Source organism: Ovis canadensis, chromosome 3 (assembly GCF_042477335.2).
Source record: "Ovis canadensis isolate MfBH-ARS-UI-01 breed Bighorn chromosome 3, ARS-UI_OviCan_v2, whole genome shotgun sequence".
NCBI classification, from domain to species: Eukaryota; Metazoa; Chordata; class Mammalia; order Artiodactyla; family Bovidae; genus Ovis; species Ovis canadensis.
The window spans coordinates 80728674-80754277 of record NC_091247.1 but is presented as its reverse complement, the minus strand read 5'-3'; the positions used below and the strand labels follow the sequence as shown (position 1 = coordinate 80754277).

Sequence of the window (25604 nt, the reverse complement as noted above, 5' to 3'; positions counted from 1 at the left end):
CTAGGTTGTTTCCATGTCCTGGCTATTATAAACAGTGCTGCGATGAACATTGCAGGATCCTCTATGATCCACCTCCCAGAATGCTGGAAATAAAAGCAAAAATAAACAAATGGGATCTAATTAAAATTAAAAGCTTCTGCACAACAAAGGAAAATATAAGCAAGGTGAAAAGACAGCCTTCTGAATGGGAGAAAATAATAGCAAATGAAGCAACTGACAAACAACTAATCTCAAAAATATACAAGCAACTTCTGCAGCTCAACTCCAGAAAAATAAACGACCCAATCAAAAAATGGGCCAAAGAACTAAATAGACATTTCTCCAAAGAAGACATACGGATGGCTAACAAACACATGAAAAGATGCTCAACATCACTCATTATTAGAGAAATGCAAATCAAAACCACAATGAGGTACCACTTCACACCAGTCAGAATGGCTGCGACCCAAAAATCTGCAAGCAATAAATGCTGGAGAGGGTGTGGAGAAAAGGGAACCCTCCTACACTGTTGGTGGGAATGCAAACTAGTACAGCCACTATGGAGAACAGTGTGGAGATTCCTTAAAAAATTGCAAATAGAACTACCTTATGACCCAGCAATCCCACTTCTGGGCATACACACCGAGGAAACCAGAATTGAAAGAGACACATGTACCCCAATGTTCATCGCAGCACTGTTTATAATAGTTGTCTCTTTTTAAAAATAATTGTGTTAATGACTTTTATTTTTGGCCGTGCTGAGCCCTTGTCGCTGCACAGGCTCTTCCCTAGCTGCGGTGAGCGGCGGCTGCTCTGTGGCCGTGGTGCCCGGGGCCTCTCACTGTGGTGGCTTGTCTTGTTGCAGAGCACAGGCTCTGGGGCATGCGGGCTTCAGGATTTGGGGCTCCCGGGCTGTGGAGCACAGGCTCAGCAGTTGCGGCACATGGGTTTAGTTGCTCCGTGGCATGTGGGATCTTCCCGAACCAGAGATCAAACCCTTGTCTCCTGCCTTGGCAGGTAGATTTTTTACCACTGAGCCACCAGGGAAGCCCCCTTAATTTTCTTAAATTAATTATACTTGAAGATAAGATCCATGGGATTCTCCAGGTAAGAATACTGGAGTGGGTTACCATTTCCTTCTCCAGGGGATCTTCCCAAACCCAGGGATCGAACCTGGGTCTCCCGCATTGGAGGCAGACACTTTAACCTCTGAGCCACCAGAGAATCTTTAAACTTTATTATGCAAAATTCAAGCACTATAAGAGTAGAGAAAATAGATAACGAACCCCCATCATCAACTTCAGCAATTAGTCTGCCCCCACCCACTTTTTGCCTCCCTATCCTTATACAAGGTTATTTTGAAACAAATCCCAGATAGCATATGATTCTACCCAAGCATGTTTCAGCATCCCATCTAAAAATAAAGACTTAAAAGTCATAACTACAGGTACCATCACCTCATCAAAAAGTTAGCAATAATTCTTTAAAACTCCAAATGTAGATATTGATATAAGTACTAGTAGTAATGGTAAGGATGTAAGCTGTGCTTGGTTTTTTGTATTTTATTTTCCTTAGCTGATGGGACCAAGTAGTAATTACTTATATCTATAAAAAGCCAATAATTAACAGTAGAGCCATTAAAGGCCACTTATATTCTAAAAGAAAGATTGTGTTCATGTCATTCTCTGTCACCCTACGCATGTGTGCTAAGTCTCTTCAGTAGTGTCTGTCTCTGCAATCCTATGGACTGTAGCCTGCCAAGCTCCTCTGTCCATGGAGTTCTCCAGGCAAGAACACTGGAGTGGGTTGCTGTGCCCTCCTCAGGGGGATCTTCCTGACCCAGGGATCGATCCCGTTTCTCTTAGTTTCCTGCATTGGCAATTGGCTTCTTCACCGCTGGTGCCACCTGGGAAGCCCCTGTCACTCTGTGCCAAATGTCTTTTCCTGTAGTGGGCCCTCTATGTGTGTCACAGCTCAGCCTGAAGCCTTGCAGTGCCTGTCTGTCATTCTGTCAGCTCTTTGACTTCCAGGTCTCCTGCATTGTCTTTCCCTTTCTGACTTTGGTTTCCTGGTGGCATCCCTCTTGGTTGCTGCACTCACGGCTATCTCCATACATCTCTGTCTGTTCTGCTACTTTCCCTTTCTCTTCCTCTCCCTTTCCTTCCCTTCCCTTCCCTTTTTCCCCTTTAACTGCCTGTATAGGAAAAAAAGAAAGAAATTAAAGATGGTTTTGTTTTGCTTTTTCCTGAGTTAACTTTCTAAATTGATATATGCAGCAAATTTGTTTAGTTCTGAAAATTAAAGTAAATTAAATATCTTTTTTTTTCAATTTGTGGTTTTCATTTCCCCCCTGTTTGGTTCACTGGATCTTGAAAGGAAAAAGGAATCCTTATTCCCAATTTAAAAAAGGAAACCATGGCAATTTGTAGCCATCAGTGCCCAACTCCTGGTCTTAAAAGTTAACAAGAATTTCTTATTTGAAGTTGTCCTTTGAGTATATTGGGTTTCCCTGGTGGCTCAGCTGGTAAAGAATCCATGTGCAATGGGTTCTATCCCTGGGTTGGGAAGATCCCCTGGAGAAGGGAATTGCTACCCACTCCAGTATTCTGGCCTGGAGAATTCCATGGATTGTATAGTCCATAAGGTTGCAAAGAATCGGACACGACTTAGTGACTTTCACTTTGAGGATATCAAGTATAAAATTGTTTCATTCTATGTGCCACATTTTTAGGGGAAAATTATACAATTTTATAAAATTATAAAATTTTAGGGAAAATTATTGGTTTATTTTAGATATACTGCCTTAAAGTAACACTACTAATGCCCCCTGCCTCCACCCCCACCCAGGTAAAAAGGTCAATATTCATCTCCCAGAGTTTCCATATAATCAGTAGATATTGCTTTTTGTCATAACAGTTTAAATTTATAGAGTAGCTGTTTTGTTATGCTTCAGAAGAATTTTTGGCTTAAATATTTCATAATGAATCTGAAAGTTAACAGGAAATATAAACAGAGAGCAAGTTAATTCTAAGGCACTGATTATATTACCTTTTTTTTTTTTTGCCTTTGTTAAGACTAAGTAAATATTATTAACTTAGAGTAACTGACTCTTTTGCTCTCTTTAACAGTTTCCATGGGACTATGGCCTATCTGCTATTTATGTTGCTTAAATCCAGCTTATCCTTTGTCATTGAGCCATATCCTAAGACTAAAACTGTATTTATATTAACCTAGAAAGAATGTTTCCCCACAAAAAGCAGTTGTCAGCTGTAACCAGCTCAACTCTACATTTTAACTTTGTACATATTTTTCCTTGTGTATTAAATGTGTGGGCCTCACCTGCATAACCATCAAATAAATTGCTGATAGAAAAAAGAATCACACATTCTTCCAGAGAAATCCTGGCAGTGTTGTAGTACATCTTAATTGTTGTTGTTCATAAATTTTGAAAGCAGTTATGTGCAAATCAACCCAGTACTGTATAGGAGAAATCTAGTGAGGCAGAAAAGAAGCAAATAGCACATATGGGAGATACTGATACACAGCATTCCCTCTCAGCTATCGGACTAGGCAGTTGTATGCATGCTTGCATGTATGCTGAGTCCCTTCAGTTGTGCCTGGCCCTTTGCGACTCTATGGACTGTACCCTGCCAGGCTTCGCTGTCCATGGGATTCTCCAGGCAAGAATACTGGAGTGGGTTGCCATGCCCTCCTCCAGGGGATCTTCTTGACTCAGGGATCAACCCGTGTCTCTTGTCTCCTACATTGGCAGGTGGGTTCTTTACCACTAGGGCCACCTGGTACAATCTAATACACTAATTTATGCTAACCAAAGAGGAGTGGATAATTTCTCCTGTAGAAGCTTTGTCTTTTCAGTTATGTCGTTAGGACCCAGTCCCTTGCCTGTGTTTGATTCAGTTTTGGTAGGAGTTAGATTTAAATTTCCTTCTAATCTGTGGGCTAATCTACTTTTCTTACAGTTGGTTCTTAGCATCCAAGTCATTTCTGGTGCTTAATAAATAACTACTCAATCATCCTAATATTTAGGACCGTGGAATGATTGGCTTTGTTATATGGAAAACTATTTAATGGTGTTTCTTTTCACTTTCAGTGAGAATGGGTCTGGCCTTACTACATAAATTATGGAGCACTCTGCTGAAAAAACTGTTTAAAATAGGATTAGAATGATTAATTTGCAATAATTTTGTGTAACTGGAAAATAGTATGGGATTCAAACTACCCTTAACCATGTTTTTGTTGTGTTTTGGAATGATTAAGTATCTTTGTCACATAATTGCAATACTTATATAGGAATAGAAACTTTCACTCCCCACTCAGAAATAGAGTCACATGTCAATTACCTGTAGTGGGAGAGGGAGGGATGAGGTTGGAGGTGGGAAAAGGGAGATATTGATATGGATAGTTACAATGGGAGCAATATTTGCAGCTTCTGCTTTCTCCAGGATAGGCAAGAAAATGGAAAATATCATTGGGAGTTGTGTCAGGGTCCCCACCACCAGCCTCGGCTTTGGTGATTCACAGAAAGCCATAGAATCCTGAGAAGCTGTTCTACTAGTGGTTTCAGTTTATTACAGTAAAAGTACAGATTAACTTCAGCAAAGGAAAAATGCACATAGGGCAGAGTCCAGGAGACACCAGGTATGTGCTTCTAGTAGTCCTCTCACAGTGGAGTTGCACAGGAATGTTCTTGATTCTTCCATGAATGATGTAGATAACACATATGACACATTGCCAACCAGGACTGGTCATCCAAGCCTAGGTGTCCATCATTTTTATTCCATGCCTACAAGACCCCCTCGCCTGGTCAGTCTTATAGGCATGGAATGCATACCCACTTTAGTTACTCAACCTCCAACCCCTCCAGAGACCAAACTGATACAGCATGGCCCATGACCCACATAAACAAAAAAGACATTCGCTATAAATCACGCTGAGCATAAACTAACTGGTGTGACACAGTATATCAGATACATAAAGAAAACCTTACCAGGAAGAATATTCCAGGGGCTCAGAGGTTCTTTCCCAGAGGACAGTCAAGGGCAAGTTCTTTCTTTTGGAATGTACAGGGTTTGAGTACCCCAAGCCTGCTACATTAGCCCTTGACTGCACAAAAGCTCACCATCAACAAGACTTTGGGGAAATGGCTGAGGAGTGTGCTCAGGGGGTTGATGTAACCAGAGGCTCTCCTGAAGTAAAAGAGAAAGGGAGCCTGAAAATACAAAGCATTCCTTACTGGAGAATATCCATGTATTGATAACTGCAAGAGTTTATAGAATAACTAATTTAAATTCCTTTAGTGTTTATTATTGACCAGTCTCTGAGTAGTTAAAATTTTTATATGTACTTGAGTGCTAGGTTGTGTATGACTCTTTGCAACCCCATGCAGTATAGCCCGCCAGGCTCCTCCGTCCATGGGATTTCCGGCAAGAATACTGGAGTGGGATGCCATTTCCTCCTCTAGCGGATCTTCCCGACCCAGGGATAAAACCACATCTCCTGTGTCTCCTGCCTTGGCAGGCGATTCTTTACCACTGAGCCACCAGGGAATCATTTTTATATGGTTCAAGTTAAGTGAATGGAAGAAGATCTGGCCTATTTTCTGTGTACTTGTAGTAAGATATTTTTAAAGGCCGCTTTGTTTATCTGTATGCTTCTTAGCTTTTCTGTAGACCTTGTTCACATTAATTGCCAAGGAAAGCTGGTGAATCTTATGGAACTTGGTTTCAACAGGACCCTTTGGTAGGAAAGTTGCCTGTAACAACTTTGTGATTTCTCTCTGAAGGAGTTTTTGCCACTTCTGTCAATATTTTTCTTGCCCAGGAGAGTTGTTTATCTAAAAGTCATAGTCTAATGAAACAGTTGTACAAGGCAAAGATGCAGCAAAGGAGCTCTGACTGTAGCATTCATTCATAAAATGAGAACACCTTTCAAGCTGGATGTGTTTTCCAGGGAAGAAGAGTTCCCCCAAGTCATAGTTTTCCAGAACTGTAGATCTTTTCTAAGTAATAATAGGACAGTTTTATGCGGCAGCCCAATGTCCACAGGGTGACTTGCTCCAGCTTAATAAAAGGAGACTGTAGATGTAGGTCTGGTAATATTTACTTTTATTCGTATTTAGTTAATTTTGTTTTTCTGGAGTATTATGATCTATTACTTCCTCCTTGGAGAACTAGCATTTTGCACTTGGCCTCTGATTTTCTTTCCTTGCTACCACAGCTACAGAATACCTGGTGTGAAACTGACTGTACGATCCTAAGACTGACCTTTGGTATTTACTGTCCAGCTCTCTGGCTCTGGCTTTTTTCAGGACAACATCTCTGAAATAGGCCTTTGTCCTTGACCTCTTGTTCTGAAGTTCCTGCAGAAAGCCTGCTATATTATGTTAAAAATTCTAAATCTTAAAGTTATTTAAAATTGTCATGTGGATTGTAGAATACATTTTTTCTCCTATTTTTTTGGATCTACTTTTATTTTCATAGTTTCCAGCCATGTGAGTGGTATTTAAATAGGACAGTTTTGGCATTTGAGTTGAATTTACATTTATACGGTGAACTCACAAATGAAACTTTGTACTCGTGGTTAAAAAAACAAAACTGAACTAGCCTTAACACCTCCTTCTAGGAGTCCTCATTAATCAAGTATTTTTGAGCTTTAAGTAAGTCCATTGTGATTTTTCAGAAATATTTTAATAGCTTAATATTTTTCATCTTAGCTATCATCTTTAATTTTTAAAATGCCCTTATATGTTTTTCTTTTTGTCCCCTATAATCTGAAACATGACTAAAATTATATTCTTACCTACTGGGAGTATATAGAATAAAAGTCTTAATATTGTGTATGGTGCCCAGTACTTTATTTTCTTTCTTACTAATATTAACGTCACACATGTCTCTTCAAAGATTTTGGGTACCCAGATGTGTTTTGCAGAATATCCAAGCAGAGCCAATGTGTATATTAGATACTGAAGTGAAGCACGACAGCCCCTAGTCGTATAGCGATCTCTTTTGTCTTGCTTTATTTTGCCCATTAGCTTTATTGCCATCTGTAACATACTGTGTGATTTTTGGTCTTTATTGTATTTGTGATCTCTCTTAGAAGGTAATTTCTATGCAGGTAGAGGTTGGGGGGTGGGGTCTGCTTTATTAAAACTGATGTCTTCTTAGGACCTGGACTAGGCCTGGCTCTTGGCAAGTGTTCATTGAATATTTGTGAAGTATTGAATCAGTAAATCCTCACAGAATGTACTCTCCTACCTCTATCTTGACTGTCTTGCTTTTTTACTTTCTATGATTTCATCATTGGGGTTTTGAGGTTCTTTTGTTTTCCATTGAAAATATGTATCTTTTTCACCTGAAGTTCAGCTTTTTTTCCTAGGGTGTGTTATTATACTAGGTCCTCCAATCTGAGTGTTATCTCACCGTTCAACTTTTTTACTTGATATTCTTACTTTTTGTAAATATGAAAAAATGAGGGCTGGAAACTTTCTGACTCTATGCTTATATGATAGTCTGCATATTATCATAGATCTAATTAACATGTACATTTCCTTACATGATAGCAATATTCTGAGAATCTTTTTAAAAAATTAATTCATTTATTTTAATTGGAGGCTAATTACTTTACAATATAGTAGTGGTTTTTGCCATACATTGGCATGAATCAGCCATGAGTGTATATGTGTTCCCCATCTTGAACACCCCTCCCATCTCCCTCCCCATCCCATCCTGAGAATCTTTTATGTATCCTCATACACCTCAGAATTAACATCACTTGGGAAAATAGTCTAGTCTTTAAACTTTATAGTTGTTAAATGCATTAAAACTGTTCACCATTTTCCTTTCATGATGATATCTTTTAGGAATCTATATAATGTTAAAGTAAAATCTGAATTTAATACTATGATAAATTAAGTATATGCATAGTTTTAATATTTTCTCCTCTGAATTTAGGTACAAGTTATGGAAGAGAAGTTAAAAGCAGCTAATATTCAAACCAGTGAATCAGAGACAAGGTTGTATAAAAAGTGTCAAGATCTGGAAACTCTAATACAGGAAAAAGAAGACATCATTCAAAACTTGGAACTGCAACTTGAAGAGCAGGTTAGGAAGTATCTGATCTCAAAGAGTCCTAAATATGTGCATTCATTTACGCATAATTGCAAAGATTAAAAAGAGAAAGCCTAAATTTCTAAGTTTTGGTCAGACGTCTCACTTGGTAACCCCTAAGATTACATCACATTTACTGGTGAAAAGTGCAAGTTAAATACATTATTTTTAAGTCCAGAAAAATTCCAAGGCAGTATCTACCACTTTCTGGATGTGAATCCTTATGTTGGAAACACTTGGTTATCAGCAGGCATTTATGCCTGTAAAATGTTTCCAATAAATCTTTGCTTTAGATTGTTAGGGTGTTAGAAATGTTTATGGAAGGTTAAATTTTAAACATTGTTTGACACTAATCGGCTTAGAAATGTGTACACTGTTGTTAAATCACTTTATTGGGATCAAATTTATAGTATTTATTAAAAAAAATTTTAAGAAAAAATTGCATTAAGTTTATTAACCTAAAAAGTCATTTAGCATCAATTAGATATAACCACTATAAAATTATTCAGTGATTAATCATTTATTTTTAGCATTTTTTTTTCATTTCTCTGGATGTCACTGTTGCTTTAGGTCTGTGGTTTTCAGCCCCCACCAACTGGTATTTATATGATCGTCACATTCTTAGTAGTTTTGTGACCATAGCCAGATTTAAAGGTTGGCAGATGTAGCTGTGCTCAGTTGCTAAGTCGTGTCCTACTCTTTGCAATCCCATGGACTGTAGACCACTAGTCTTCTCTGTCCATGGAATTTTCAGGCAAGAATACTGAAGAGGTTTCCCATTTCCTTTTTCAAAATGTGAGCTAGAGTTTCTCAATCTTTATTTTTTCTGAACCTTTTAAAACTATAGCATTTGAGGGGAAAGCAAGCCCTACCCCAGAAGAGATTCTAATTCTCCTCTCACTGAGTTGGTTGACTTCTATTCCATGTTCTAAATCATAGTGTTTCCAGAAATGGTTTATTTTATTGATAAATTCAGTGGATTGATTTTGGCATATGACCTTTCAGAGAGAGACTAGCAGATGTTAAAACTAGAAATATATATTTATGCTTTTATTATTTTGTCTGCTGGACAGCTATTCTCATTTTATCCTCTTTTTGGTAATTTAAAGGTAGACATCTTAACTTGGAAACAAGTTTTAAGTAGACTTGCCTTTCATATCTGTAACTGTAATATTTCCAGGCCAGTGAGCTTATGTTTGAACTAAACAAACTACTAATGTTATTTCAGAAACAAATAAGGATTCAAGAAGCTAAAATAATAGAAGAGAAAGCAGCTAAGATCAAAGAATGGGTAACAGTTAAGTTGAATGAGGTATTTATTGCCATATTTATCTTTTCTTAACCTTTTCTTTCTTTCAAATAGATCAGTCATCAGAATATCTGAAACAAAATTTTGATCAGTTGGTGGTGCTGCTGGCTTTTGATTAATATGAGATAGGTAGCTTTCACTTTAATGGCTTATATAATTCTAAAGTTAAAAAAGAATTGATAGAATCATGATAATCAGTCTTAAGTAGCCTCATTCTATTAGTTGACTTTAGTTCTAAATAGTTAACTTTAAGTAGAGAATAATAAGTGAGAATATTAATTTCTCATAAAATTAATGTATACAATATTCTCTGAGTGGTACACATTATTTAGTTTATATGTCAGACTAAATGCTGAAATAATTTGGTTTAAAATAATTTTACAGTGGTAAAGGCATAGGGGTGAAAAACATTGAAAACTTTTAGCTCTGGAAAGAATAAATATTAAAGTCATAATTATCTAGGTTAATAATCTGTGCTGATAAATTCATCTGATATTTAGTTATTTCTTTTGTATTTTGTTTATGTTTAATTAGGTATTAACATGCTCTCAATGTTATAATTTACTGGTACATTTTAGAAATGCTTATCCCTGTTAACAAGAACACGATTATTTTCTTTTAGTTGGAATTGGAGAATCAGAATCTTCGTTTGATCAACCAAAACCAAACTGAAGAGATAAAAACAATACAGTCAAAACTACAAGGTATGAGCACTTGACTAAAGTAGCCTAATTCGATTAATTTGCCTGTGTAGAATTTTACTGTTGAGCACTTGAAATATGACTTGTGCAACTTAAGGAACTGAACTTTACATTTTACTTAATTTGAATTGATTTAAATTTAAATAGCCACATGTCCATATGAGCACAGCTAGACAGTAGTGAATAACCCAAAGAGGGTAATTTGAACATTTAATTTTGGGTATGTTTACTTAATCAGTCTTGTTGTTTTCTATTTTCACTTTATAGCATTGTGCTCATTGGTGATTGAAATTCTTACAACCTGAATATTTTGCGCAAAGTTTTATGTGAATAAACTGTTTGCATTTTCCAATGCTTAGGCCTGTTTTCTTTTTAACTCCAAAGCCAAAGGATGGATGGTAGAGTTAAAGATAGAGATTTACTTATTAATATGCTATTGGTGTGATAGCCGTGCAAGCACACGTATAGCTGATGAGAAGGTAGGTCACCAGGGTATTTAGATTGTGCTTCTTAGACTGATGGCCTAGGATAGTGCTTTTCAAACTTTTTATTTAGCAGCAGAATCCTTTCTTTTTTTAATGAGTGACTTTTTAAAAAACAAGTTTATTTTTTAGATTTTTGGTTGTACCCTGTGGCGTGTGGGCTCTTAGTTCCCTGTCTAGGGATTGAACCCACAACCCCTGCATTGGAAGGCAGAGTCTTAAACACTGGACTGCTGGGGGTCACAAAGAGTTGGACTCGACTGAGCGACTGAACTGAACTGAACTGGTTTCATGGGGGGTGTTGATTATAGGATTTGTGAAAGCATTTTGTCTACTGCATGTTAGTATCTACTGCTGTCATTCTGTAAAGGGAGAAGACTCCTGGTTTCTCTTTCTGAATATTTCTGATATGAGATGTGTGCAGGTTTTTCCCACACTAAGCAATTATCCAGTTCTCAACAGACACCGACGGGGTGTCCTACAAATTTAACTTACTTCCGACATTATCTACTTGGATAGCACCAGATCCCTCAGCCCCACAACACTGCCCACCTCCACCCTGATCAGGCACTGAACACACACACAAATACAGAGGGATATTCTTGCTCCTGTCCAACAGACTGTAAATCCAAGGTTCCCAAGATCCCTTCCTTGGGTTCAATAATTTGCTAAAAAGGGTCACAGAACTCAGTTTACTTCCTAGGTTACTGGTTTATTGCAAAGGATGTAACTCAGGAAGAGCCAGATAGAAGAGATGCATAGGGCGAGATATGGGAGGAGGGGCACAGAACTTGCAGGCTCTCACCAGGTAAAACACCCTCCCAGCACCTCCATGTGTTCACCAACTTGGAGCATCCTGAACCCTATCCTTTTGAGATTTTATGGAGGTTTCACTATGTAGGGATGCGTGATTGATGAAGTCATTGGCCACTGGTGATCAGTTCAACCTCCAGCCCCTTTCTTCCTCCCCTGAGGTCAGAGGTAGTGGGTGGAGGGTGAGGCTGAAATTTCTAACCTTCTCATGATTTGGTTGGTTCCCCTGGCAACCCCATCCTGAGGCCATCTCAGGGCTTTCCAGAAATCACCTCATTAATATATATTCAGAAGTGTTTGAAAGGGCTTGTTACGAAAACAAAAGACATTTTTATCACTCTTAGGAAATTCCAAGGGTTTTAGGAGCTGTGTGCCGGGAACCATGGATGAAGACCAAAATATATTTCTTATGTAACACATTTCCTCTGCCCATATAATGAAAAAAATTGGTGTTCCTCTGGAATTCCATATTTATAAGTAAAGCTTTAGGTCTTCATGTTGTTCACCCTCTTTGAAATGGATCATATCTACTAAGCCTAATCACAAAATGCTATTTCCCTGATACTTTCGGCTTGCAATTCTAGTCCTCACTGGTAGCCTTTTAGTTTTGGAGGCTAAGGATTATTGATCCTTGGAACCTAGGTGTTACTGGAGAAGAATATCATCTGAGCCATCAGGGAAGCCCAGATATGATACAGTACTTTAAAAAAAAATCTGTGTGTATATGTGATTATTAAAATATCATGAATTAGTTCTGTGAGTTCTATGAAAATATTTTTAATATTTTAATATTTTAAAATAGTTTTAATATGAAAATATTAAAAGATATATCTGAAGGAAGACACTGTTTAAAGATATTTTTATATTTCTACTCAATTATCAGTTACTATTTAACTTTACCCTTTGGTGCTCTTTCAGAGTTGAGAATTAATTTCTTGGAAACCTTTCTTACTATCACTGAAAACTCCATGTTTTTAATGTTATAAGCAGCAGTGCTACAAGTCCCAGAAGATGAATTAAACCCATGATTAGAAGGCAGTGACAACCCACTCCAGTACTCTTGCCTGGAAAATCCCATGGATGGAGGAGCCTGGTAGGCTGCAGTCCATGGGGTCACAAAGAGTCGGACACTTACTGTGCGACTTCACTTTCACTTTTCAGTTTCATGCATTGGAGAAGGAAATGGCAGCCCACTCCAGTGTTCTTGCCTGGAGAATCCCAGGGACGGTGGAGCCTGGAGGGCTGCCATCTGTGGGGTCGCACAGAGTCGGACATGACTGAAGTGACTTAGCAACAGCAGCAGCAGGTGCTTTCCATCAGGCTTCCCTGATAGGTCAGTTGGTAAAGAATCCTCCTGCAATGCAGGAGACCCTGGTTTGATTCCTGGGTCAGGAAGATTCCCTGGAGAAGGGACAGGCTACCCACTCCAGTATTCTTGGGCTTGCCTTGTGGCTCAGCTGGTAAATAATCCGCCTGCAAATCAGGAGACCTGGGTTCGATCCCTGGGTTGGGAAGATCCCCCGGAGAAGGGAAAGGCTACCCACGCGAGTATTGTGGCCTGGAGAATTCCATGGGATCACAAAGAGTTGGACACAGCTGAGCGACTTTCACTTTCTCTAGGTGCTTGAGTAATCACTCACCTAGCTATCTGTATTCTCTGTCTAGAAACTTCCCCTCCCCTTTTTTTCCTCTAAGTGATTAAGGTTCTCCGTATCATGGTCACAGACTAAGCCCCTTTATTTGTTCTCTTATTAGAAGCACACTGAAAGCTATGACAAGCAAAAGTTATGCCAGTGATCATGTGATATTTGCCCCAGTGATCATCTAAATTTTCCTGGGTTGTCTTGACAACCAAGATCTCATTCCCATTTTCTCACTATTAGTAGCATTACCCAACAATCAAATTTTATCAGTACATACTTGATTGGTATTTACTAGTACTTGATACTGCAAGAAGCTGTAACTCTCTAGTTGTTTATATCTGGATTTTTGTTTGTTTGTGGCTTGTTTGAGAGCTGACTGCTTTTAAAAGAATTAGAAAGTTTTCTCTTTGCAGTTAAAAAATATTTTGTACCATCAAAATATATAAGCAGATATTAAACATTGGTGTGTGGTGCGCAACATTGAGGGTTCCAAGTTATTATACAGAAATAAAGATGAACTTTAGTCTTTTTTCTGGTTTAAGGAGTGATTTGTCCACGTTTTTATTTATGCTTTGGTTCTCTGTTTAACAAACTGTTATGAAAAATTCGGATCTTGATTTCGATTAATGGTCTTGTAGAAGTTCAAGGAAAGAAGTCAGTTGTTTCCACACCAAAGCTTTCAGAAGGCCAGCGTCTGAGCAGTCTGACCTTTGGGTGCTTTTTGTCCCGAGCAAGGAGTCCTCCTCAAGTTGTAAAATCTGAGGAAACGAGCAAGATATCATCTAAAGAACCTGAGTTCACAGAAGGAAAAGACATAGAAGGTATTTATGGACTAGAGGAATTTACTTTAACATTTTTTAAAAGGAAAAATCATTTGTTAAGATTAATGCGAGTTTCAGATTAGGAGTGTGACCTTCCTATTCATTATTTATTTAAAATATAAAGAATTATCTAATATTCAATATGAAGTTAAATATGATACAGCAAACTCATAAAGAAAAACAACACCAGATGAAAATTTATTTAACTGCTTTGATTTCCCTTTATTGCCTCAAAGAAGAAAGTATTTGCCACATGTTTAAACTCTGGACCTGTGTGCAGATTTGTACCCTTCTTTTAGTCTTAAAGCCCTTCTAAATTTTGCTTCATTTGGCTTCTGGCTTTGTCAACACCAGTGTGACTTTTCCCAAATATTTTAGAGAGACTTGAACTTGCATCTTTTCTATTTTCAGCTCCTGCTTCCTTCCTCCAAAGGAGAAAAATTATAGCCCTAAGAGCTGTCTCTATGCTTGGTTATGAACTTCTGAAAACTACATAATGTTTTTCTGTCCAGAAGGTTCCTTTGGTACTTGCTTTTATGCCATTACGTGGATTTTTTTTTTTTTTTGAGAAGTTACTTTCATTTTTTTCCCCACTTTCTAACTTTCTCACTTTCAATTCAGTACAGCTCAGTTCAGCTGAGGTTGCCTGGACTGTAGCTCTTGCTCATCTGCAGATTTAACAAACAGCCTGATACCAATCTGTGGAGCCTGTATAGCCTTAATTAAGAAGATCCTGTCTGTATTTTCATGTTTTCAAAGTTTTTCTTTTGTACTCTTCAAACTAAATTTTAAGTTCATTGCTTATGAAGTCAATGGTTCATTCTATTAGTTATGTTATAAACAAAAATAAGCCGTGTCTAAAGACATTTTTAAGGACTGTTATTTTTATTATAAAGATACATTTTGTAGTTATGATTAAACCAAAAGTAGAGTGAGTAAAGCTCTTCTTTGTGTACGTTTTCTTTATGGTTTTGCGTATTTCATGTGCTGAAGCTTGGGAACAAAGGTTTTTTTAAACAATAGCTTTATATTTATTACATTTAAATTTACTTATGATTTTGAAATTTAGTAGAAAGAGGGTTTTCATTTTTTTTTGCTTCTAAAATAGAATTTATCTAGTGGCTGCTTATCTTTGATAATCAGTGTGGCCCTGTTTTTCATTTTGCTTCTTGTATTATCTCTCCTTGGTCTATTGTCAGTTTTTTCCTCCATGTTTCTTTGTAAAAAGCAGTTTCATTTTGATACTATTCTGTCGAGTGTAAGGGCATTGTAGTCTATAGGAAGCTTACAGTTTTCAAACTTGGGTTTAAAAAAGACATTGAACTAAAAACGGGTAATGTAAACCAACTTGATTCAAATGAAAATTCCAGTCTGTACAGTGTAGATACGTAAAGCTAAATATACAGAAAGATTGTCTGATTAAAGACAGCGTGCCAACATACTGTATGCTTTTCTAGAGATGGAAATTCCAGAAAAATCTGTTGATAACCAAATTCAAGAAAACAACCGAGGTCAGAGAACACTGCATCAAGGCCTTTGCACGTCAGAGCAGAATCGTAAAACAGGGACAAGCTTTGTGATGGATGGTGGCACATCCCAGAATTCTGGGGCTCCCGGGAGTGACTGGAGTTCCGATGAGGAAGATGGGAGCAAAGGAAGATCCAAGTCCAGGTACACGTCTACCCTTTCCAGCCACACATCAGAGGATGGGGTCCAAAGTAGCAGAATGGGCAGTGAGACATATCTCACAGCCTCTGACGACAGCAGTTCGATATTTGAAGAAGAGACCTTTGGCCTAAAGAGACCGGAACACAAGAAGCTGTATTCTTGGCAACAGGAGGCACAGTGGAAGGCTCAGAGTTGTCCTCTCGGAAAGGGAAATTCCGAATCAAGGAAAAAGGAGCGTGATAGTTCCTCAGACGAACTCAATAAAAAATTTCAGTCTCAGAGGTTGGATTATTCGTCTTCCTCGAGTGAAGCTAACACCCCAAGCCCTATTCTGACCCCAGCTTTGAGTCCAAAGCATCCTAACCCACTCCTTGGAAAAGGCACAGAACTAGGACCTTCCTCCACTCTGCCACCCCCCAAATTAAGGATTCCTAATATTTTCAGCTTAAGCATTGCACTAGCCAAAAGGCACCTAAGCCAGCCACAGTTAAGTTCCGACAGGATGTTTGGCACAAATAGAAACGCTATAAGCATGATACGGCCACTGAGACCTCAGGAAACAGATCTTGATCTCGTTGATGGCGACAATACAGAAATTTTAGAGACTATGGACACTAATTGTGATGATGGATTATTTTCCTCCGACTGCTTGGAATCCCCATGTTCAGAGGACCAGGAAGCCTGCGACTCGGCAAAGAAAGCAGCCTGTGGCAAACCTCCAACTCCACCTCTGCACCGGTTTCCCTCTTGGGTAAATTATGTTGCTGTGTGCAGTGCGCACACGTTTGTTTTCTCTCAGCACTCATTTTCAGGTTTTACTTTACTTCTTTTCCTGTTTCTTTTCCACTCCAGCTTTGTTCTGACGATTCCCAGTTTTTAGAATTCAGTTTTCCCTTCTTTTTTCCTCTGAATCAGTTGAGAAATAAGACACAAGGGTAAGACAAACAGGAGATCTAGATGTTGCCTTTATTACTGATAAAACAGATTTTAGAGAACTAGCAGGCACAGGAGCCAATACTGCACCTAGGAAATTGCTGGATTTTGCCACCCAGACACAGGTAGTGTTGGACCAACTGCCGCAGAGAAAGAACAAATGGTTGTTTTTGGGCAACAGCTGCTTCTCAAGAGAAAGGAAAGGGGAAGGCGCTGATCTCTGCATGTCCAGTTTCTCCTGGGCATTCCAGTCACATTTAGCCACTCCTTTTTCTTAGGAGAAAGTGAATGGTTGGCTAGAGATCAGGAATGTTCAATTTTCGGAGTGCCTTCCACATGGAAGGGGGCTTCTCAGGTGGCTTTAGTGGTAAAGAACCCACCTGCCAATGCAGAAGATATGAGATGCAGGTTTGATCCCTGGGTTGGGAAGATCCCCTGGAGGAGGACATGGCGACCCACTCCAGTGTTCTTGCCTGGAAAAGTCCATGGATGGGAGAGCCTGGCGGGCTCCAACCCGTAGGGTTGCAGGGAGTTGGGCACGACTGAAACGACCTGGCACGCATGCATACCATGTGGAAATATCAGGGTGAGGAAAATCAGTTCTCGCTAATGGTGGGCAAATTCTGGACCAGGATACCTACTGGTCATCAAGTTTCAAATTTAATTCTTTACTTGATTGACTTTAAGAGAAATTTAATTTTACTCGTCATGAGCTTATCAGTCCATTGCTTTAACCAAAAGCATCTTCCTGTATCTAGAATAGTTTGAAATTTCTTCCATTGAAACATTGACCATTAATATAATAATTAACCTATTAATTGTGTGATTCTTAGGCTTCCTGATGGCTCAGACAGTAAAGGATCATGCTGCAATACAGGAGACTTGGGTTCAATCACTGGGTCAGGAAGATCTCCTGGAGAAGGAAATGGCACCCTCTCCAGTATTCTTGCCTGGGGAATACCATGGACAGAGAAGCCTGGTGGGCTACGATCCATGGGGTCACAAGGAGTCAGACACGACTAAAGTGACTAACCCTTTCACTTTTTTGGGAATCACTAGATTAAGAAAATTCTTCCTGAGACCTCCCTGATGATCCAGTGTTTAGGAGTCCACCTTCCAATGCAAGGGATGGGAGTTCAGTCCTTGATTGAGATCCCACATGCTCCAGGCAGCTAAGTTCACGAGGTGCAACTAGAGAGCCCATGTGCCGCATGAAGACCCAGCACAGCCCCCCAAATAAATCCATGAAAATAATTTTTAAAAATCTTGCTATATTTGAAACAAAGTGAAATTATCTGTTTTATAGATTGAAGTTTTCCTTCACCTACTGACAGAGTTTAACCTTTAGCCTCAAGAGAATCATCTGAGTTGTAGGATTTTGAGGTTTTCAGAGTCATGTTCTGTTATTATTTTTTATTTAGTGACCAGTGCAGTTTTAAGCAAATAAGACAATTATGTTTTCCTACTATAAATTCAGACCTTGAGATGTATCTCTCTTATTTACTTTTAAAAGAACATTTCATTGAAAATCCGCTTGAAACCACCTGCAGTTCATTACTAAATTTTGGATAACATAAAAAATGGACATTATTGGCACGTGAATCTCTGGAATTCCAATTATGTTACCCTTTAGGCAGTTAGGAATTGAAATTTTGCTTCTTTTATTATGTTGAGATTACGTTGGCGAGTTAGGCTAGGCTTTCACATTCATTTTACTTGGCAAACCATTTTTACTGCTTTTTTGCCCTTCTCTCTTCACTTTATTTTCTGAAGCTACCCAGTTCTGAAAAAGTAGTATTGCTTTGCAGAAGCCTTCCAGCACATTGGCCAGGTTTGAGGTTTTATTTCTGTTTGTTGGGTATTTTCAAGTTTCACGTTAAAGAGGTATATTCTAATCACCTCAATTTATGAAAGTTTATTTTAAGGATTTTTAGGGGGTTATTTTAAGGCAGTTTTAAGGCATAGCCCACCCTTATTGAACTGGAATATCGTTCAAAAATACAGCAGTCACTGTAGCAGGTCATGTGATGATCCAGCAGCACCTCTGATGGTCAGCACCTTAGAAACAGGTAACACCCGTTGTCCCTGGTCCCATGGCTCAGCTTGCCCTCTCCTATCTGCAGTGACTGTCTGCTTCTCTCACGACTGCTGACTGTCACCTTGCCTCTCTCATGGCTTCTAAGTACCTCACTGACTGTCTTATTTTTATGTGTCTTTTTGTTCTGTCCGCTCTGCTATTTGTCTCTGTGTGTATCTCACCATCACGCTGTCAGAGAAGCCGCCTCTGATTCATTCCGTCAGTGACTCTTCAATCTAAAGTGTCTCAGATGATTAGAGATTTCATGCACATTGCTTCAAAGCCCCTGGCTAGCATAGTCCTAAAGAGGACTGCCTGAGTTGCCTACTGTGTCCTGACCCAGACAATTGTGCAGGTTAGGTGTGTTACAAAGTTCGGGACATGGGGATCTATGCATGAGGGAAAACCTGGAGTCCCTTTTCTCATAGGGACAGGGCTGATAGCCTTCCAGTACCCATTTGAGAAATCACAGAGAAGAAGAGAAAACAAAATAACAACCTACTTTTGGAACAAGACTGTATAAATTCTGTTGCAGTTCTCAAATTCACTTATTATTTGACTTCAGGTGTTTCTTCAACTTCATTGTAATATGAAGGTGATAGAACTTAATGCGACTTTGTATGTGCTTTCTGACTTCAAGTTTTGGCTTTCTCTTTTTCTTTAACCATATTCTAGAATGGTAGATTGTTAAAGATAATATTTTTGTGTAGTGAAAGATAATAAATGGTTTCTGGCTTTATGTTATGGCCATTCAAGGTTTTCTTCTTTTTCTTGAACCATGTTCTGAAATGATGGCATATTAATGGTGGTGTTTATGAATAGTCAGTGGTTGTGAACAAGCTTTCTTTTACTTTTTTCCTGTCTCTTCAAAATGATTTAAAATACTAAGCAAAAATTTGGAAACAAAGATAATGGAGTGACTAATGGATGGAAAAAAATTCTCCAGTGCTGTTCACAGTGGCATATTTTAGTTGGCACTGATGACAGTTTTAGAATAATGCTGTACTCTGGTGACTGCTAAATGAAGAACAAATGAAAAACATATGTATTGAAAGTAATTGCTTCTTTGCTGCAAACATCCAGCTTAAATCTCTCTTTTACATTAGGAAAGCAGAATTTATGCTGTAGCCAAATCAGGCATTCGAATGTCTGAGGCCTTCAATATGGAGAATGTTCATAAACGTAAGTGTTTTTGCATGCTGCATCATGAACGAACCTTGAGTACTTTGTGCTAATTGAAATAAGCAGTCACAAAAGACACTGTATGAGTCCACTTATATGAGGCATCCAAAGTAGTCAAATTCATAGAATCAGAAAGCAGAGTTGTGGTTCCTAGGGGTTACGAAGTATTGGGGAAGGGGAGCAGTTGCTTAGCAGCTATAGAGTTTCAGATTTTCAAGACACAAATGTTTTGGAGATCTGATTGACAACAGTGTAAATATGCTTAACACTAACTGAACTCAAAGGTGGTTAAGATGGTAAATATTATCTTATGTGTTTTTTACTGTAATAAAAACATTTTTTTAAAGAATAAGTGATTTTGTATTGCCATTTCACTAGCCAAGAATTTCGTAAATGTCTAAAGTCATTTTAATAAATACAGTTTTGCCAACTTTCAGAAAATGCTTTCTGAAGTTGTTGATTTATATTTTAAAATTGAAATTCATGTTAGTATAGGGGCACACTGATGTTCAACTCTCATGTAGCGAGTATCTCATGATAAGAAGCTAAAGCCTGGACACTGGAATTTCAGCTGTTTAAATTGTAAAAATATTAATCTCTATGTCTTCTTTTTCCAGAGTTTAAAACACATTCCTCCTTTCTTTCTTCAAAAATTTATTATAGAAAAAAATACATGCTCATTATGAAAAGTAAAACCAAACCACAAAGAACTGTCTGAAATAAAAAGAGACATTTTTCTGTAGTTCCTTCTACTGGCCCCTTCCTTTCCTTTCTGTATCTTAGAGGTAACCATTAATGTTCTGTTCCTTTTTGGCTATCTATCATCGGTTTTTGCCACTCAAGAAATATATTCTAACCTTTCAATTTGAGGTTCACCTGCTAAAGGATTAAAAGTGACAATATTTTAACACTGGGTCACCAATAGGGCTCTGAATAATCAGAGTATCTTCACGGGGTACTGCTCACTGAATCAGTCAGTAGGTATCTGTACTCATTTCCACCCAGCCTGAGCTGAATGGAGATACCAAAGAAACAAAAGCTAAGATCCTCACTTTCAAAGAGGTTATCAGCTAGTTGGGGAGCTAGCACACTTGGATATGTAATGAACCATGGAAGAGAGTGTATAATTTAAACTGTAGATGCCATCGTTCTTAAAGAAGGCTGTATAATGAATATCATGTGTTCATCCAGTGTCTCTTTAAATAGAAATTTTGTTAATTCACATTCATAAGAAATAGACCTAAGTGCTAGTTAGATCTGTTTTTTTAAAAAAATCATTTTGTTTTCTGTTTCAGATTCTGCTGCAGTCCTTTCCTATACCACATCAGGACTTTATACATCTCTGATATACAAGAACATGACAACCCCAGTGTATACAACTTTGAAGGGGGTAACTCATTATTGTTAAACATGTGGGTCTCTTCATGGTGGATCAAAAAAACTGTTTATTCAAGCTCAAAATTCCACTCTTGACATTTTACATAAACTCCCTTTATAGGGTGTTTTAGAAGTTCACACTAGCACATTATTAAAAGAGAAGCAATGGAAAAATCTCAAGAAGATACTTACTTTAATCAGAGTAATAGAGGTCTGATATGCTCCATTTTTGTTATGCTGCATGTGAGCCTCTACCCCATCCATAACTGTTAATTGTTTAAAGGAAATAGTGTTAATGGTGTAAAGAAAACAACTAATTTAGAAAGCTCTTCAAATCACTGCCAGGGTTTCCCTCCCTTGCATGAAGTGCCTGATTAAAATAAGTATCCTCAGAAGAAAAAGCATCAGATATGAACAGCCTTATGGTCTTAGGAATCTTTATCATTTACAAATGCCTTGCTGATTGGAATTTGGAATTTAACAAGTGTGACTTTGATAATAGCAAAATGCTTTCTTCTATTCCTTAAAAAAAATCTTACTCCATAACTTCTGGTAAAATTCTGTACCTAAATAGAGAGATAACTTTAAAGATGGACACACAGGGAGGCTATTATGTTTCTCTTTAGAAGGCAACCCAGATAAGCAGCAGTCCGTTCCTGGATGACTCCTCTGGGTCAGAAGAAGAAGACAGTTCAAGATCCAGCTCCCGGACTTCGGAGTCAGACTCTCGCAGTCGGAGTGGGCCAGGCAGCCCCAGAGCCTTGAAGCGAGGTAAGGCTTGAAGGTCGCACACACACAAGACAGCTCCAAATAGTTCAGGATATTTAGTGGGAATTTTATCTCTACAATAGGACTTTAAAAAAAAATCTCAAAATACTGCTTTCCACTCATACATGCTAAGTCACTTGTCAAGTCCAACTGTTTACCACCCTATGGACTCTAGCCTGCCAGGCTTCTCTGTTCCTGGGATTCTCCAGGCAAGAATACTGCAGTAGGTTGCCATGCCCTCCTCCAGGGGATCTTCCTGACCCAGGGATGGAACCGGCACCTCTTACATCACTTGCAATTGGCAGGTAGGGTTTTTTTGTTTGTTTGTTTTACGCCATTAGCACCACTGGGAAGCCTCATAGTGAAAAGAATATTTACTGAGGACTAAGACACATATTTTAGTCCTAATCCTCTTCTGAATTTTCTCTGTGATTGCAGATGAGATAATCTATTTTTTTAAAGCTTATCTGTAAAAGAGAGATCACTTCGTTATAGGAATAAAATGAAATACTTGGCTTAAATGAGGTTTCTCTTTTATAGTTACTTTTTGATTTTGAATAATTTATAGTACGGATGGACTTATTTTAGCTCAATTCATTACACTGCTAAATGGCAGAGAATACACCTAAAAATGTGGTTAATCTGATATTAAGAAAACTTACTTTGGGCAGGCCTACAATTTTTGTGGATTTTGAAGAAATGTTCGGCATAGACACAGGTTCTAGAGAGAGTCAGTCATATTAAATGATATCTGTATTTTACAAAAGCCTTTAATGTGGCATAGCATGTTGGTTTTCAAACTGTTCCATGGAACCCCTGTGTACTCCCAAGCCCCTCAGCTTCAACAGGAGCTGTTCAGCTCTCATAGATTTAATGTGTTGGCTTCCATTGGTCTCTTTGCTACTGCCTTGCCCCCTTGACAACTGGAATCAGGTAGCACACTTTTGCTCAAAACACTGCGAAGACTCCTTATACTGACTATAAGGTATTACATGATTCTTTGATGTCTTTGACCTCATCTCCTCCTTTCTCCTCTCTTATCAGCTCTGGCCACCCAGACCCTTTTGCTATTCCTGGAACATACCAGGTATGCTTTGGTTTCAGGACCTATGCACTGAGTGTTTGCTCTACCTGGTATTCTTCCCCCAGATGCATTATGGCTGGTCCCTTTTCTCCTTCAGTGCTTGGCTCGGACACTGCCTTCTCAATGAGCTCTACCCTGACCACACTGTTCCAATACAGTCCTTTACTCTTCTCCAACTTCTAGCACTTTTTATTTCCCTTAGTTGGCTCTATGGTTTATTTCTCCATAGCATTTGCTCTCTGTTTTTTGTCTGTGTCCCCCAACTAGAATCTGTGTTCCACGAGGACAGAAATTTGTTTGCTTTGTTCTCTGCTCTGTCCCTAGCATCTTGAGGCTAAGAGCCTGAGGTTTGCACTCCAACATTGCCTCTTCCTGTCTGTTTTGACTTTGGACAAATCCTTTAATCTGTGGACCTTAGTCTCCTTAGAGAATGAGGGCCTGAACCAGAATGATCTCTGAGGTCCTTGGTAGATCGAAATTTCTGTTATTCTTTGAAAAATAAAGATACTACTTTTATCATATCCATTACTTGGCTTAGTCAAATAAATTAGAAGAAAAATATAGTGAAATTATCCTAACATGGCTCTTAAATGTTAATAGACACTTTAAAAATTGCCAGATACTATAATGAGTAATGATTAAGTTCTTGATTTTATTTAATATTTTCAAAATCTCCAATTGTAGTGACTCTCCAGTGTGACTTGCAACTGGCAAGTTGTCTTCTAAAATGGCAAGTGAATTATTGTGAAAAATGTTCCTTTGAATTTTGCATTATAGCTGCTGGCAAATGAAATAGTCTGTTTGTATCTTTTTTATTGCTTTTCTTATATGAAAGATTTTCAAAATCTATACATTAGTAGTATTGGACTCCTGTGTTCTTTTAATGTGATGTTACTTTAAAATGATTACAGAAATTAAGTGTATTAAAGTATGATCATACAGATCTTGCTAAATTAAGGTTCAGCATTTGTTTGCCTACATTTGCATGTGCTCTGTGTGCTCAGGGCTTCAGTCGTGTCCGACTCTGTGACCCCATGGACTGTAGCCCGCCAGGCTCCTCTGTCCATGGGATTTTTCAGGCAAGAATACTGGAGTGGGTTGCCATTTCCTCCTCCAGGGGATCTTCCCAACTCAGTGATTTGCCTACATGTCAATATGTAAATACACATATTTTTAATTCTTAATAAAACATATTCTTAGACTATTATGCACATTCTATGTATGTGAAAATAGCTGTATTTACAGTCATACCAAAATATTATATATGTTTCTTTGACTTCCTTGGAGATTTGCATGATAGTCCTTAACCCTTTAGTTCTGTTTTCTGCCTTAAAGGTCCTTCATGGTCAAAGGCATGGAATACATCTAGTCTAGGAAGGGTGATGATTTGGAATATGGATGTATTTCTTAGGAAAACTGACAACCAGCATTTGGACCATCCAATTACTAAAGATTGACGTGATTTATTTATTTTCATCTAGGTGTGTCTCTCTCTTCTGTGGCTTCTGAAAGCGATTATGCTATTCCCCCAGATGCTTACTCCGCAGACTTGGAGTACTCACAGCCAGAGCAGAAGCTCCTGAAAACTTGCTCATCTTCCAGTGATAATGGGAAAAATGTAAACACTGAATCGGGGTTTTTGTTTTTTTAAAATTAATGAATCTGTTAGAGTCTCCAAAGGGAACTTAAATATTTTTAAATCTCTTTAATTAGGAACCACTGGAAAAATCTGGCTACTTATTAAAAATGAGTGGTAAAGTCAAGACTTGGAAGCGGAGATGGTTTGTTCTTAAAGGTGGTGAATTACTTTACTACAAATCTCCGGTGAGTGGAAATCGCTTTTATTTAGAACTGAATTCCTCAATCTGTAAATCAGACTCCTGACTGATTTTCTTCCATGTAATGCAATTAATGAGACAAATCATTTCTTATTATGACTATTACAGGTAATCACTTTGCATTGGTTTTCTTCCCTTCATACAGAGCGATGTAATCAGAAAACCACAGGGCCATATTGAACTTAGTGCATCCTGCAGCATTTTAAGAGGGGATAACAAGCAAACAGTTCAGGTATTTTTTTTTTCTTTTTTATATCATGTAAAACTCAGTTGTCAATTATGTAAGCTAATAGAAAAAGACTGGGTATTCAGTATTTTTTAATTCCATTTGGTGATCAGTTTGATGCCCCTAAAATGTGTGAAACTCTGGGACTTCTTAGTTAAAACTATGTTATAACCTGAGTTTACGTTAAGTAAGTCTCCACTGTATTTTCTTTGCCCTTGATCCCTTACCCTGTTTGTTCCCCACTCCTAACCCTCCCAGCCATTCTCAATTCTCAAGCTGTCAAGCTATTTTAGGGGAGGGTTATTTGATAAATGATTTCCCAATAAGATACCCATATTTTAATGTACTGTTGAATTCAGAAGTGTTCACAATTTAATACAGAACCAGAAAATGTCAGTTCTGTGAACTTCAGATGCTCTAACACCTAAGTGGGAAGGATATTAGGAAGCAGAGGGGCTGTCCTAGTTCCCACAAAGTCACACCACAGAGGGGGCTGCTGACCATTTCACACACATGTAATGCCAGTCTTGCTGGAAACCTCTGCCGAGTTTAAAAAACAAAACAAGCTATTGAAATA

General features: G+C 38.3%; 1 protein-coding gene across 4 annotated transcripts in view; it reads left to right on the top strand.

Moving 5' to 3' along the window:
- The window catches only part of PLEKHH2 (pleckstrin homology, MyTH4 and FERM domain containing H2), a 101911-nt gene that overhangs the window by 23279 nt on the left and 53028 nt on the right, over positions 1–25604 (top strand). For all 4 annotated transcript variants that reach the window (XR_011255713.1, XR_011255712.1, XM_069583450.1 and 1 more), the window contains 11 exons: positions 7950–8099; positions 9334–9417; positions 10037–10118; positions 13692–13874; positions 15332–16293; positions 19659–19734; positions 21030–21124; positions 21738–21882; positions 24445–24581; positions 24677–24787; positions 24947–25033. Coding sequence is in view for 2 of the 4 variants with exons in the window: in XM_069583450.1 (XP_069439551.1) it covers positions 7950–8099; positions 9334–9417; positions 10037–10118; positions 13692–13874; positions 15332–16293; positions 19659–19734; positions 21030–21124; positions 21738–21882; positions 24445–24581; positions 24677–24787; positions 24947–25033 (2112 nt within the window). In the remaining 2 variants the exon portion in view is untranslated. The remainder of the gene's footprint in view (positions 1–7949; positions 8100–9333; positions 9418–10036; positions 10119–13691; positions 13875–15331; positions 16294–19658; positions 19735–21029; positions 21125–21737; positions 21883–24444; positions 24582–24676; positions 24788–24946; positions 25034–25604) is intronic.